Genomic DNA, 15,917 nt, shown 5'->3' on the forward strand with positions numbered 1-15,917 from the left:
GTTCTCAAAGTGTGGGGCGTGGCCCGTAGGGGGGGTGTGGAGTTATTGCAAGGGGGGCACGGAAGACTGACCCGTCACTTTCACACGTTCAACAAAAAAATTTACAGTGAAAATACACATAAGAACCGATGCGCGCAATTTCTTTTCCTCTGCCTTGTTTAAACTTTCGCCTGGCACCACAGCGCGTCCTGTCAAGTCATTTTTATTTTTAGCGCCTTTCACAACACATATCGTTTCAAAGCAGCTTTACAGAAAATCATGCATTAACAGAAAATGAAACCATAATATCTATAAAGTCTATAAATCTGTAAAATCATTGTGTAGTTTGATAAAATACGATTACGAATAGTGTACAAAAATAAGTAATTAAATAATTAAATAATAATTGTATTTATAACCCCAGAGAGCAAGCCAAAGGCGACTTTGGCAAGGAACACAAAACTCCATAAGATGTTGGTTAATGGAGAAAAATAACCTTGAGAGAAACCAGACTCACTGTGGGGGTCAGTTCCCCTCTGACTAACATCATGAATATAATGACAATATTACTTATGTATTGCAAGTCATGGTTTAAAATTATTAAACTAAGTTAAGTGTTAAGGGCCAGTGTTTAAACAAAGATTTTGTATGAACTGTAAGATTAATGACTAATGTCTTTGAAGTTCATCCTGGATTAACTGCAGAAGTTCACATAGATGCAGTTGTCCTTTGTTAGTTGGCTGATGAAGGCTTTTGTTGGCAATATATTGATAGTCTATGTATTCCATTATAAGAGTGTAGTCCACCGAGGTGATGCAGGCAGAGATCAGTGAGGTGCATCACAGTTCAACCTGGCCGGTAATTTCGGTGAGGTCTATCTTAAGTCCAAGGTTCAGGCAATGGCATATGAAGTATCCCATGTCTTATGGTTGGAGTTGGCATCTGTTCATCCTTTGAAGTCCATCGTAATAAACTGAAGTGATGTCTGGCTGGCACCAGCTGTATTTAGTCGTCATCACTCAGAGACACATAGCAGTGGAGTCTGACATCAAGCAGGAATGGAGCTGGATCCAGCCGGTTCTGGTGACCTCAGGATAGGAGTCCCGAGGTTGAGACATTGAAACAAATAGAATAATATTAGCATAGATGCCATTCAGTTTATTGCAGAGTTATAGATCATGATCAATATTCTGGTTTCTGGTTCCGGCAGACCTAACTAAAACAGCCTATGCCTAGCTAAATAGATGAGTCTTTAGTCTAGACTTAAACTGAGTGAGTGTGTCTGCATCCCGAACAGTGTTAGGGAGACTATTGAGATTCGTCCTCCATCACCCAGATTGAGTCACTATGCCACCACGAGGACTTAGAGTGCATTTGGAATTGGGCATTCCAAATTGGGGAAAAAAAAAAGAAAAAAGAAGAGGTTCTGAGATTACAGGGAATACCTCTTTAAGAGCTTATTTGGTATTGGATCTAACATACATGTTGTGGCTTTCGATGTTTCGATAAGTTTTGTTAGCTCTTCATGAACTATGACAGCGAAGGACTGAAGTTGCTTGTGAGCAAAATTATGAGACACTGTTTTCTGAGGTGCTGTGACAGTTGATTGCATAATTCCAATTTTATTTCTGATTATTAAAATTTTATCAGTAAAGAAATTCATGAAGTCATTACTCTTGTGCTGCGACGGAATATCTGGTTCAGTCGATGCTTTATTCCTAACCAATTTATCCACAGTACTGAATAAACACCTAGGATTGTTGTGGTTATTTTCTATGAGTTTGCTAAAAATATGCTGACCTGGCAGCTTTTAGTGCCTGTCTGTAGCTACAGACACTATCCTTCCATGCACTGCGTAATACCTCTAATTTTTCTATTCTCCCACTTGTGCTCCATTTTCTGAGCTGCTCTCTTGAGAGCATGAGTGTGATCATTGTACCATGGTGCGGGGCTTTTTTCTTTAATTTTCTTTAATTGAAGGGGGGCGACACTATCAAGAGTGCTAGAGATGACTGTATTTATATTTTCTGTTATTAATTCAAGTTCTTCAAGACTTTTTGGCTTACTGAGTGTATGCGATAGATCTGGAAGATTATTAGTGAAGCTACACTATATTGCCAAAAGTATTCGCTCATCTGCCTTTAGACGCATGTGAACTTAAGTGACATCCCATTCTTAATCCATAGGGTTTAATATGACGTCGGCCCACCCTTTGCAGCTATAACAGCTTCAACTCTTGTGGGAAGGCTTTCCACAAGGTTTAGGAGAGTGTTTATGGGAATTTTTGACCATTCTTCCAGAAGCGCATTTGTGAGGTCAGACACTGATGTTGGACGAGAAGGCCTGGCTCGCAGTCTTCGCTCTAATTCATCCCAAAGGTGCTCTATCGGGTTGAGGTCAGGACTCTGTGCAGGCCAGTCAAGTTCTTCCACACCAAACTCGCTCATCCATGTCTTTATGGACCTTTCTTTGTGCACTGGTGCGCAGTCATGTTGGAACAGGAAGGGGCCATCCCCAAACTGTTCCCACAAAGTTGGGAGCATGGAATTGTCCAAAATCTCTTGGTATGCTGAAGCATTCAGAGTTCCTTTCACTGGAACTAAGGGGCCAAGCCCAGCTCCTGAAAAACAACCCCACACCATAATCCCCCTCCACCAAACTTCACAGTTGGCACAATGCAGTCAAACAAGTACCGTTCTCCTGGCAACCGCCAAACCCAGACTCGTCCATCAGATTGCCAGATGGAGAAGCGTGATTCGTCACTCCAGAGAACGCGTCTCCACTGCTCTAGAGTCCAGTGGCGGCGTGCTTTACACCACTGCATCCAACGCTTTGCATTGCACTTGGTGATGTATGGCTTGGATGCAGCTGCTCGGCCATGGAAACCCATTCCATGAAGCTCTCTACGCACTGTTCTTGAGCTAATCTGAAGGCCATATGAACTTTGGAGGTCTGTAGCAACTGACTCTGCAGAAAGTTGGCGACATCTGCGCACTATGCGCCTCAGCATCCGCTGACCCCGCTCTGTCATTTTACGTGGCCTACCACTTCGTGGCTGAGTTGCTGTCATTCCCAATCGCTTCCACTTTGTTATAATACCACTGAAAGTTGACTGTGGAATATTTAGTAGCGAGGAAATTTCACGACTGGACTTGTTGCACAGGTGGCATCCTATCACAGTACCACGCTGGAATTCACTGAGCTCCTGAGAGCGGCCCATTCTTTCACAAATGTTTGTAGAAGCAGTCTGCATGCCTAGGTGCTTCATTTTATACACCTGTGGAAGTGATTGGAACACCTGAATTCAATTATTTGGATGGGTGAGCGAATACTTTTGGCAATATAGTGTATCTTTAGTGGTCAAAAGAATAGTTCTACATGAATGATAGCGTGGTGTAGATTGAGTGACATTAGCTGATCGCAGCATACAAGAGATGAGGTAATGATCCGAGATGTCATCGCTCTGCGGCAGAATTTCTATATTCTGAATTTCTATATTCTGTCAACATCAAATCCATATGACAGAATTAAATCTAGCATATGATTATGGTGATGAGTTGGTTTTGTCTGACTCCAAGAGAGTTGAGAATATCGATAAATGCTAATCCCAATGTGACATTTTCATTATCTATGTGAATGTTGAAATCACCAATAATTAAAGCTCTATCTATATTAACTACTAAATCTGATAAAAAAAGTTCACCAATGAAATCTGAGTATGGCCCGGGTGATATATACTATATACTGTTGCAAGGGCAAAAGACGACAGAGTTTTTTTTAATCTATATCTGACAGTGTCACATTAAGCATTATTAGTTCAAAAGACTTAAACTTATATCCTGTCCTCTGAGTAACACCAAAAACGTCATTGTAAATTGCAGCAACACCTCCTCCTCGACCCTTCAGACAAGGCTTGTGTTTATAACAATAACCTGGGGGAGTAGATTAATTTAAGCTAATATATTCAGGGCCCTGTGTAGCTCAGTGGTAAAGACGCTGGCTACCACCCCTGGAGTTCGCTAGTTTGAATCCCAGGGCATGCTGAGTGACTCCAGCCGGGTCTCAGCAATCAAACTGGCCCGGTTGCTAGGGAGGGTAGAGTCACACGGGGTAACCTCCTCGTGATCGCTATAATGTGGTTCTCACTCTCGGTGGGGCACGTGGCACTCCGCGGTAAGGCGCTCAACAAGCCACGTGATAAGATGCACAGGTTGACGGTCTCAGACATGGAGGCAGCTGAGATTCGTCCTCCGCCACCTGGATTGAGGCGAGTTACTACGCCACCACGAGGACTTAGAGCACATTGGGAATTGGGCATTCCAAATTGGGAGAAAAAGGGGAGAAAAGGAAGGTGGATCAGAGCTTCTGTACCACATCCATGCCCTACTCCTCAAGGTCTGGGAAAAAGAAGAACTTCCCTCAGAGCTCAGGGACGCTCTAATAGTGACCATATTCAAGAAGGGGGACAAGGCTGAATGTGGAAATTACAGGGGCATCTCGCTCCTGTCAACAACAGGCAAAGTCCTTGCTCGTGTCCTTGCAAACTGACTGCTACCACTGTCTGGGGAAGTACTCCCAGAATCACAGTGTGGCTTCCGCCCATCCAGAGGTACAGCAGATATGATATTCACAGCACACCAACTACAGGACAAATGCAGTGAACAAAGGCAGCCTTTGTACATGGCCTTCATAGACCTGACAAAGGCTTTTGACACGGTAGACCGCCAGGCTCTGTGGAGCATACTATCAAGGTACGGCTGTCATGACAAGTACAGCAGAATACTGAGGCTTCTACATGATGGCATGTCAGTCACAGTGCTCAGCAACAGCGGCTCTGTGTCCGAGCCTTTCCTCCCCTCCCTGCTGTATAGAGCCGAGTCATGGACCACCTACAGCAGGCACCTGAGAGCCCTGGAACAACACCACCAAAGATCCTTACGAAAGATTCTGAGGATCAGCTGGGAGGACAGACGCACCAATATCAGTGTCTTGGAGGAAGCCAACATGACCAGCATCACCACCACAGTAATGCAGTACCAACTCCAATAGACAGGCCATGTCATCCGCATGTCCAACACACGTCTCCCCAAACAGATCCTGCACTCCCTGCTGAAGGAAGGTCAGGGAGCCACTGGCGGGCAAAAGTAACGTTACTAGGACAATATCAAGACCGTTCTGAAGAAATTCCACATCAAATCGAGCAACTGGGAACACATTGCACTGGACAGGCACTCCTGGAAGAAATACGTGCAGGAAGGAGCTGCACATCATTAAATAGAACTCTGCCTTGCTGCAGAGACAAAGCGACAGCTTCGCAAGGAAAAAGAAAAAAGGCTCAACCACCACCAACCACCACCACTCTCCCCTGCCCACACTGCACCAAAGTATGTGGATCGCGGATCGCGGTTTGGCCCCTACAGCCATCTGAAGACCCACAAGTAGACGACCCAATGGAGAGGACAGTCATAGTCGCCTAGAGTGACCGCCAATGATGATGAGTTCTGTGTGTTGTAGTTCTGTGTGTTGTAGTTATATGTGTTGTAGTTCTGTGTGTTGTAATTCTCTGTGTTGTAGTTCTGTGTTGTAGTTCTGTGTGTTGTAGTTCTGTGTGTTGTAATTCTGTGTGTTGTAGTTATATGTATTGTAGTTATGTGTGGTGTAATTCTCTGTGTTGTAGTTCTATGTGTTGTAGTTCTGTGTTGTAATTCTGTGTGTTGTAGTTCTGTGTTGTAGTTCTGTGTGTTGTAATTCTGTGTGTTGTAGTTCTGTGTTGTAATTCTGTGTGTTGTAGTTCTGTGTGTTGTAGTTCTGTGTGTTGTAATTCTGTGTGTTGTAGTTATATGTATTGTAGTTCTGTGTGTTGTAATTCTCTGTGTTGTAGTTCTATGTGTTGTAGTTATGTGTTGTAATTCTGTGTGTTGTAGTTCTGTGTGTTGTAATTCTGTGTGTTGTAGTTCTATGTGTTGTAGTTCTGTGTGTTGAAGTTCTGTGTGTTGTAGTTCTGTGTGTTGTAATTCTGTGTGTTGTAGTTCTGTGTGTTGTAATTCTGTGTGTTGTAATTCTGTGTGTTGTAGTTCTATGTGTTGTAGTTCTGTGTGTTGTAGTTCTATGTGTTGTAATTTTGTGTGTTGTAGTTCTGTGTGTTGTAGTTCTGTGTGTTGTAATTTTGTGTGTTGTAGTTCTATGTGTTGTAGTTCTATGTGTTGTAGTTTTATGTGTTGTAGTTCTGTGTGTTGTAATTCTGTGTTGTAGTTCTATGTGTTGTAGTTTTATGTGTTGTAGTTCTGTGTGTTGTAGTTCTATGTGTTGTAGTTCTGTGTGTTGTAGTTCTGTGTGTTGTAGTTCTGTGTGTTGTAGTTCTATGTGTTGTAATTTTGTGTGTTGTAGTTCTGTGTGTTGTAGTTCTATGTGTTGTAATTTTGTGTGTTGTAGTTCTGTGTGTTGTAGTTCTGTGTGTTGTAGTTCTGTGTTGTAATTTTGTGTGTTGTAGTTCTGTGTGTTGTAGTTCTATGTGTTGTAATTTTGTGTGTTGTAGTTCTGTGTGTTGTAGTTCTGTGTGTTGTAGTTCTATGTGTTGTAATTTTGTGTGTTGTAGTTCTGTGTGTTGTAGTTCTATGTGTTGTAGTTCTGTGTGTTGTAGTTCTATGTGTTGTAATTTTGTGTGTTGTAGTTCTGTGTGTTGTAGTTCTGTGTGTTGTAGTTCTGTGTGTTGTAGTTCTATGTGTTGTAATTTTGTGTGTTGTAGTTCTGTGTGTTGTAGTTCTATGTGTTGTAATTTTGTGTGTTGTAGTTCTGTGTGTTGTAGTTCAATGTGTTGTAGTTCTATGTCCTGCAGCTCTTGATAGCCCAAAGTGTTGATGTCAGGTGTGCTCATGAAAACAAGGTCATTCTTGTGTGTCTGCCACTTTCAAATGAGTGACGAGGTGAATTAACACTTAAATTTTGGTCTGTTCCTCAAACAACACTATCATATGGCTTAGAAGAATTTAAATCTAAGGCACGAGTGATATGGACGACTTTAATGGCGCTTTTAAGTGTGCTTTTGGAGCTTGGACAGCCACAAACACGATCCTCTCGTCCCTCAATCTTGTGTTTAACGGATGAAAAAAGTAATACTGGTTTAAAGGACGATGGTTAGTAAATGATGACTGAAAGGTCAGTTTTTATTAAAGTTTATCAGTATCATTAATCAGGTGTTAATTATTGTCCAGTGGTCCTGACCGCTACCTAAACTGCGTGTAGACGGCGCTGTCATGTGATACTTGTTACTTTTTTCAGTGCTGGCCAGGATGCGACAATCACAGTAATTTATAATTACTGGATTCTTACTGGAAAACATTTTTTATAGAGAATGCTGACGCTTATTTCCATTCATAGGTATGAATCCTTGCAATTATCAGTTTATATAAAAACATTACTATTCTAGAGTAAAATTGTATCCAATGAGATATAAAACTTTCTGGTAGTTAAATGCGGACATATAGGAGTGTTTGAGGAAATGACCAACGTCTCAACAAACAAACAGTTCCTGTCTTATCCATCCAGAAGATCAGTAACGGAAATAAAACTTAAAACTTTTTCCTAATGGCCTTTGAACACGTGTGTTTCTGTGACCTCTCTGAGCTGAGGGAGAATATTGCCAAACGGAAGTCATTTAGTGAAATCAAGTCTCATGTCGGTTTTTACAGCTCATTTAAAAAAGCCTCAATTTGTTTTGCGTAATTTGACTAGGAAATTGTCTGTAGAGCACACACCGTTCACACACACACACACAGTACACACACTCACACACACACACACACACACACACACACACACACACACACACACACACACACACACCCTACACACACTCACACACACACACACACACACACACATACACACACACACACACACACACACACACAAACACACACACCGTACACACACACACACACACACACACATACACACACACACACACACACACACACACACACAAATGTTGGTGCAGCTATCATTATGAGGACTTTTCATAGATATAATGATTTTTATACTGTATGAACTATAGATTCTATCCCCTAACCCTAGCCCTATCCCTAAACACTCTCACACACACACACACACACACACACACACACAACACAACACACACACACACACACACACACACGTTGGTGCAGCTATCATTATGAGGACTTTCCATAGACATAATGATTTTTATACTGTACAAACTATAGATTCTATCCCCTAACCCTAACCCTACCCCTAAACCTAACCCTCACAAAAAACATTCTGCATTTTTACATTTTCAATAAAACATCGTTTAGTATGTTTTTTAAGCGATTTAAATTATGGGGACACTAGAAATGTCCTCATAAACTACATTTATAGCATAATACCCTTGTAATTACGTTTGTAACCTAAACAAAAGTCCTTGTAAACCACTTAAACCTGCCCACACACACTCACACACACACACACACACAAACAGACACACTCACACACATGCAACATCCAGTGAGCGGCAGTTCTGTGGATGGAAATGCCTTGTTGATGAGAGAGGTCAACAGAGAATGACCAGACTGGTTCAAACTGACAAAGTCTACAGTAACTCAGATAACCACTCTGTACAATTGTGGTGAGAAGAGTATCATCTCTGAATGCTATTCTGAGATGCGGGTTGGCACTGTTTTGGTGGCACGAGGGGGACATACACAATATTAGGCAGGTGGTTTTAATGTTGTTGCTGATCGATGAATATACAGTATGTATGTATATATATATATATATATATATACACACACAGTATACTGTATATTCAGAATATGAGCACATAACACAGGAAAACACAGTAAACAACATAATCAGTATTACAGTTTTTTTCAACTGCTTACACACATTTTCAAAACTTTGCCTCTTTTTTTTTCAAAACTTTTCACACAAATCCAAGAATTGCACAGACAAAATGCAAAATGCCTCACATCTCTTGCAAAATGAAGCACTGCATTCAAAATATCACAAACACATCTCAAAAGCAAACATTTGTCTTACGTTGCAAACACCTTTGCCATATTATATTTTTGGATATATCATATACACACAGTTATTCAAAACCTAAAGCTCTTCTTTCATGAGCTCCTATGTACATTTCTGTACAAGATTGAAAGTAATTGGCAGAGAGATGTTGAAAAATTCACAGTAAACATGAAAGCAAGATTGAAACCAAACTATTCTTTTTTTTTTTTTTTACTGTAAGCATTTGTGGTTGTGAATACAGTATTACACAGTACGAAAGAAATACATCAACCATGTGTAGTTGCACAGAAACCAAACCGCCACGTTGTCCAGGGACATTGACAATGGCCCTTTGTCCAATGACATTTCTCCCCCATCTTCTGGTTTTGCTGAGATTGAAGCCCACCTCATCCACAAAAATTTATTCATGGATGATGGCATGGGCATCCATCTCCAAAACTCTCTGTAAAAGACAAAAGAATATGTAGATCAGTATATGCACAACCCAATAGCCTGACTTGGTAGGTGCAAGTCTGATATATTGGAGAAAGTGTTGTATGCATACATCCACAAAGTCATGTCGAAGGTTCTTGACTCTGTCACAGTTCCTTTCAAATGGGACCCTGTAAAGCAGTTTCATTCTCAGTTGATTTTTCTGGAGGACACGATGTATTGTTGAGGGGCTCACAGCATTTATGTTAGCCAAAATTGTGGCATCATTAAGGATATGATTGTGTATTTGGCGAATTGTTATAGCATTATTGGCCAAAACCAAATTCACGATAGCTGTCTCTTGCTCTTCAGTGAACATGTGACCTCACCCAACATGAAACCTTCGCCTTTCCACTCTGTAGAAGATTCAAGAACAGTGTGAGTGTGTGCCATAAACTGTATCACAATATATAATATTTTATACAATATAGTCAGAATGTCTTCTTACAGTCAGCTGTACTGTTGTACAGTAGATAACCCACCAGACTGTGACCAATCATGCAGTGCACTGCAGTAAATGGATGCATGGGTGCTAAAATATATGTATTATAGTATACCGTATGTTATGCTGAAATAGCTATTATGTGTACATTAGTACATTACAGTAGATTGTTACATACCTGTTCTCATTTCTAAAGGTTCGAATTATACCCGCCACTGTACATCGACTCAAATTAGGCTGGACTCTCTGTCCAGCCTCTCTCATTGTTAAACCGTAGTTGATCACATGAGCCCTAATCTCATCAGAGACCACTCTTCTTGTTTCTGGTCTTTGTCCTCCTCCTCTTCCCCGTCCGACTCGTCCTCTTGCTCCTCTTTGAACTCCCCCTCCTCTAATTCGAACTCTGCCTCGTCCTCTGGCTCTCCCTCCAACTCCCCTTACTCTGTCTGCATTGTTTGCATCCATTGTTCAAAACCTATAACTTGACCTTTGGCCTATTCTAAAGCCATGATTGGTTGGTGTTAAGTAAAGCAATGAGTGTTTGCACATGTGAGGAGTTAGTGTGAGGCACTGATGAATTAGTGTGGCATTTTGATTGGTTGTGTTTGAAAAAGGAAATCAAGATACTTCCTGTTAGATTTTTGTGTGTTACATAGAGAATTGTGTGTTGTGTTTTGCAAAAAGTGTTTTATGAAATTGAAAACTGAGTCGAAGGCTGAGGATTAGTGTATGGTTTTGCAGATTTGGTGTGTGGTTCTGGTGTTTGAGTGTCAGGTTTCAGAAATTGTGTGATAAGTAAGGATTTTGTGTGTAAGCAGTTGAAAAAAACTGTAATAGTATTAAATATGTTTTAACTTTAGTTCATTCAGAAATGATACATTTCTTTAGATCTCAGTATTCACACAACACACACACACACACACACACGTTGGTGCAGCTATCATTATGAGGGCTCTCCATAGACATAATGATTTTTATACTGTATGAACTATAGATTCTATCCCCTAACCCTAACCCTATCCCTAAACCTAACCCTCACAAAAAACTTTCTGCATTTTTACATTTTCAATAAAACATCATTTAGTATGTTTCTTAAGCGATTTGAATTATGGGGACACTAGAAATGTCCTCATAAACCACATTTATAGCATAATACCCTTGTAATTACCAGTTTATAACCTAAAAAAAAGTCCTCCTAACCACTTAAACCTGCCCACACACACACAGGAGATCAAAGGGACAAGCGTGTCACTGCGCCACGCCCCTTTGACCAGCCCTCTCTTCTGATTGGCTGACATGACAGGCATAAAAAATCCCCAAATAATGAGCCCATGAGGGTTACGGACACTTGCAGCTTTCTGCACACATGAAGAGAACAGACTGTGCTGTGCTGGATCTATTTATTATTCAGTCTGGATTCTTCATGACTGTTTGAGGATAAAAGTTTCTACATGTCGAGATGATCCAGTAAGTTTGAGTGACTCACAGTTGCTGCAGATACTCTTGTGGATTTACAAAAGGATTGAGAAGCTGGTCTGAGCTGGTTTGGAGATGATCAGGATTCTGCTGGTTCTAGTTCTGTTCGGGTCGGTTCAGGGCAGGAGGGTCCGGGGTCAGGGGGGTCAGACCCAACGGGCGGAGACACCTGAGAGTTTTCCACTAGATTTCACAGCTGTGGAGGGAAACATGGACAGTTTCATGACTCAAGTGAAGAGTCTGGCTCAGTCCCTCTATCCCTGCTCATCTCAGAGACTGGACCAGGACATGAAGCTGCAGTTCTTAGTGAACTCATCCGTCACGTGTAATGATGGGACACCTGCTGGGTGAGTCATGATGCTTTAATCTCATGCGTCTGCTTTAAAATACCAAACATATTTTGGGTGGTTTAGTGGTTGAAGATTTGAGATGGTGACTGAAAGGTTGTAAGTTTAAACAACATCATGACCTTGATCAACACACTAAACCACTGATAACCTTTGGATAAAAAAATCTAACAGTAAATCTCCTTACAAGTACCGTTGTATTACCATGTATAGTGATGGAATCAGATGGTAATACTGTGGTACTTTTGTATTTCGATGGTACATGTCCAAAATAGCATTGTTACCATGACACCATGTCAAATTAACCATGGTACTACCTTGCTTCTTTTTAAAAAATTATGTCTAAACTAAACAGTGTCAGTGTTGGAATATGTTTCAGATTTAAGTTCTTAAATTAAATCTCTCACATACATCCAAAAGGAAGGTTTATATGTGCAGGTGCACCAAAATTTCAGACCGCTCCTTACTAAACATGTCTGAAGAGTTTTTAGTCCAAGAATTGATGCATTTCTATGTCCAGCCTTATTTTTTGAATGGAGTATGAGGGTGATTCTCACGAAATCTTGGTTTCAAAGATTTTTGAAACATGAAATCCTTTTTAGGCATTAATAACAAGGTCTGAAGTATTTGTAAGCATTAATTTAAAAACATTTACTGGCAATTTAACACCTCTTTGAACATATTCTCCAAAACAAGTCCTTAAAAATCTCATTACCGCAACAGTCTGAAAACGTCAAGACCATTAGGAAATCTAATACATTTTCACATTTTGAATTTTGTTTTTTAAAAACATGCACAGCTACTTGAAACTCTGAAATTATATATATTTTTCATTAACATTTTCTCATTACCGCAATACCTTCCGCAATATACAATCTAATATTTGTGATATTTCATTGAAACCTGACATATTTTCAAAATTATGTGGCAAACCTGAAAGAACATAACGCATAGATTCTGCACATGCATTTAAAAGTAAACTACTATTTTTCCATACATTAAATGAACACCTGTTGCGGTAATGATACATAGGTTTCGGAAATGAGGTTGATGATTTCGGTAATGATAATAAGTATACTAAGACTGAGCTATGGTTAAAAACATAAAATTTAATGTAGAAAATAAATGAGATAATATTGGCACAATCATGGATTCAAGTTCAATCAATTTAATTTAGCAGTACTTCAAAAGTACATAACATACATAGGCTAAAAACAGAGAACACATAAAAACAACACACACAAAAACATTAGAACAGGGCTAAACAGGGCAACATTAGAACATATGCTAAAAACACGTAAACCATTTTACCACAGTACTGAAAAAATACCGACCACCTAGGGCAGATACCACATTCTGATTTGTCAATACTTGTCATGGTACATTAATTCTGAACAACCATGCTAACAAGAACAGATGTGTAAAATCTGGGAAGCTATTCCCCTTCCAATTCCAGTGTTTTACACACGTTTGTTTGTGTACTTTGCCCTGATCTAAGGCAACACACAGAAGTGTTGAGCTGAGGATGTGACAGGATATGGCTCTGGGATGATGGTTTTTATGTCATCGAAGTAGTACCAGATTTTTTTTTCTCCCTCATAGTAGGGACGGAATAGCTTACAGACTGTGTGTGAGTGTGTGTGTGCATCCTATAGTAGAGACTGAATAGCTTACAGACTGTGTGTGTGTGTGTGTGCATCCTATAGTAGGGACTGAATAGCTTACAGACTGTGTGTGTGTGTGTGTGCGTGCGTGCACCCTGTAGTAGGGACTGAATAGCTTACAGACTGTGTGTGTTTGTGTGTGTGTGTGTGTGTGTGTGTGTGTGTGTGTGTGCATCCTACAGTAGGGACTGAATAACTTACAGACTGTGTGTGTGAGTGCCCATGTGTAGACTTCCTAACACTATAGGGTATTGACTTGCTATAGACACTGTATGAGGACATAGGCTTCCTATAGACTATATGTATATATATATATATATATATATATATATATATATATATATATATATATATATATATATATATATAATTACTCTTACTGTAACCTCTCCAAACCCTAACCTCTCTCTCTCCTTCCTTCTGTACTGTTCCAGCAGTTCTGGGTTAGTGTAAACTTTTGCGGAGGATGAGAACATCAGTCATGGACACTTGATTTTTCCACTATCTTTTCATTATTATTATACATGAATATTCAGTTAATAATGTTTCTGTCATTTGAATACATATAGTAGAACATCCATTAATTTTTTTCAGAATATTTTCATTTTACTCTGTTTAAATTACAACATAACATATATTCAGACAGAGCTGGACGCGTTGCGGTAATGAGAATTTCAGCACAAAATGCAGTAAATAAATAATTAATTAATTCCTATGTTGAAATTACTCTTTGTGCAAGGTAGAGAACATGATTATCTTTATTATGATATTTTTTTTATATTACTAAACTGTTTTATATTTAAAATCAATACTGCCATGGTATTTTAATGGTTTCATGAGAATGACCCATTCAGAAATCAAACAGAAACATAGAGGAGGCTACAGGCAGCCACAGTCACACTGTGTCCTTAACTGACGGCAAACGACATGTGATAAAAGGTATATTTTCTATGTTAATCAGAGTTTTTGTCCTAACCAGCAGTGACGAGCAACGGTACATTCTATCAATCACTAGTTTTCTATTTTCGGCATCACACGGATAACTCCGTCCACTGTGAACTGGCACCGGTCCAAAAACTTTCAAAAAAATAAGGCTGGGCATAGAAATGCATAAATTCTTGGACTACAAACTCTTCAGACATGTTTAGATCTGTTCTCTGTTTTGTGTGCAGCTGTGTTGTGTTCTGTTGTCGCTATCACTGTGGAGGACCTGTTTTTAGATAAATATAATGGGTTTTCGCTTGAACGCCCCAATGTTGTGAGGGGGCTGCATGAACTGTTGCTCTCGTGTCCTATCATGAACGTGCACAGGAGATCAATGGTCAGTGAACATTTTCACTAAATAATACATTCGATTTTTGTTTGTTTCTCACCAAATCTTATCGTATGCTTTCATAAAAATCACGAGTCTCTTGGAATAATTTATTAGACTTCTGAATTATACTTTTGTGTTCTTTTGAAGCTTGAAGAGGTGGTCACCATAAACTGCCATTGTACGACATTGTAACGATGCTGGCAATGATAGGCAGATGATGAAGACGATGATGTGTGATGAACCCAAGTGCAGTTTATTATCAATCGTGAAATCCAAAAACCATAACTCCCAATGTGAACAAAATACAAAAACATGAACTTGACTTGACTTGACTTGACCAATCCAACAAAGTTACATTCACTATACCTCACAATGGACAATGGCAAATGTGAGGCTTAAATACATGGACAAGGGAGAAACATGACAATGATAACCAATGACAAGACAGAACTGATAACAAGGTAACAAAACAAACCAATGAAAACAAGACACATGAACATGGAGGGAAACATGAAATCACATGACATAGGAAACAGGAAATAACATGACATGTCAAAATAAAAGACATGAACACAAAACATGAACAAAAACACATCTAGACATGACAGACAACACTGAGCACAACACAGGGGTGAGTAAACAATGACTGAATTTTCATTTTTGGGTGAATTAAAACTTTAAATGAAAAATTTAACTACAGTAGTAACAACTTGAATAGGCACTATTGTTTCTAGTAAATAAGTACAAGTAAAACAGTAAAAATAGTACTAGTACTAGTGAATAATGAACACTTACTAATACAATTACATTTGTTATTTGTTGCCAGTAACAATGGAAACCTTACTTATTATTACTGGAATAATGACTAGTAGCAAAGCAATAAATACTAGTATTTAATGAATAAATGCTAATGTCTATTGAAAAAAGAACTAGTAGTGAATTATTAGGTAAAATTTAAAAAAGATAATATTCACTATTTGAATATGTATTAGTAAAATAAGTACTAGTAACAAAAGTAATAAATGTTAAAAGCACTTGCCATACATGAACTTGTGAATGCATTTCAAGGCTTGTGTTGTTTTAAAGAAATCTATTTCAGCAGCAAGAACCAGAAAATTGAGAACAATCAAGGCACACAGACAGTATTATTGAGATGAATGAGCCGCTGTGAGCAGACACTAAGAATCAAAGTGAGATATTAA

The 15,917-nt window shown here is 39.4% G+C and overlaps 1 protein-coding gene across 1 annotated transcript in view; it reads left to right on the forward strand.

Annotated features, from left to right (window-relative positions):
- The first annotated feature begins 11,270 nt into the window (after positions 1 to 11,270).
- Positions 11,271 to 15,917, forward strand: part of LOC127426494 (palmitoleoyl-protein carboxylesterase notum1a-like) — a 21,569-nt gene continuing 16,922 nt past the window's right edge. Inside the window, exon 1 of the mRNA XM_051673352.1 lies at positions 11,271 to 11,736. Coding sequence (XP_051529312.1) covers positions 11,465 to 11,736 — 272 coding nt within the window. The 5' untranslated portion in view covers positions 11,271 to 11,464. The remainder of the gene's footprint in view (positions 11,737 to 15,917) is intronic.

The sequence above is a fragment of the Myxocyprinus asiaticus genome, chromosome 35, assembly GCF_019703515.2.
Source record: "Myxocyprinus asiaticus isolate MX2 ecotype Aquarium Trade chromosome 35, UBuf_Myxa_2, whole genome shotgun sequence".
NCBI classification, from domain to species: Eukaryota; Metazoa; Chordata; class Actinopteri; order Cypriniformes; family Catostomidae; genus Myxocyprinus; species Myxocyprinus asiaticus.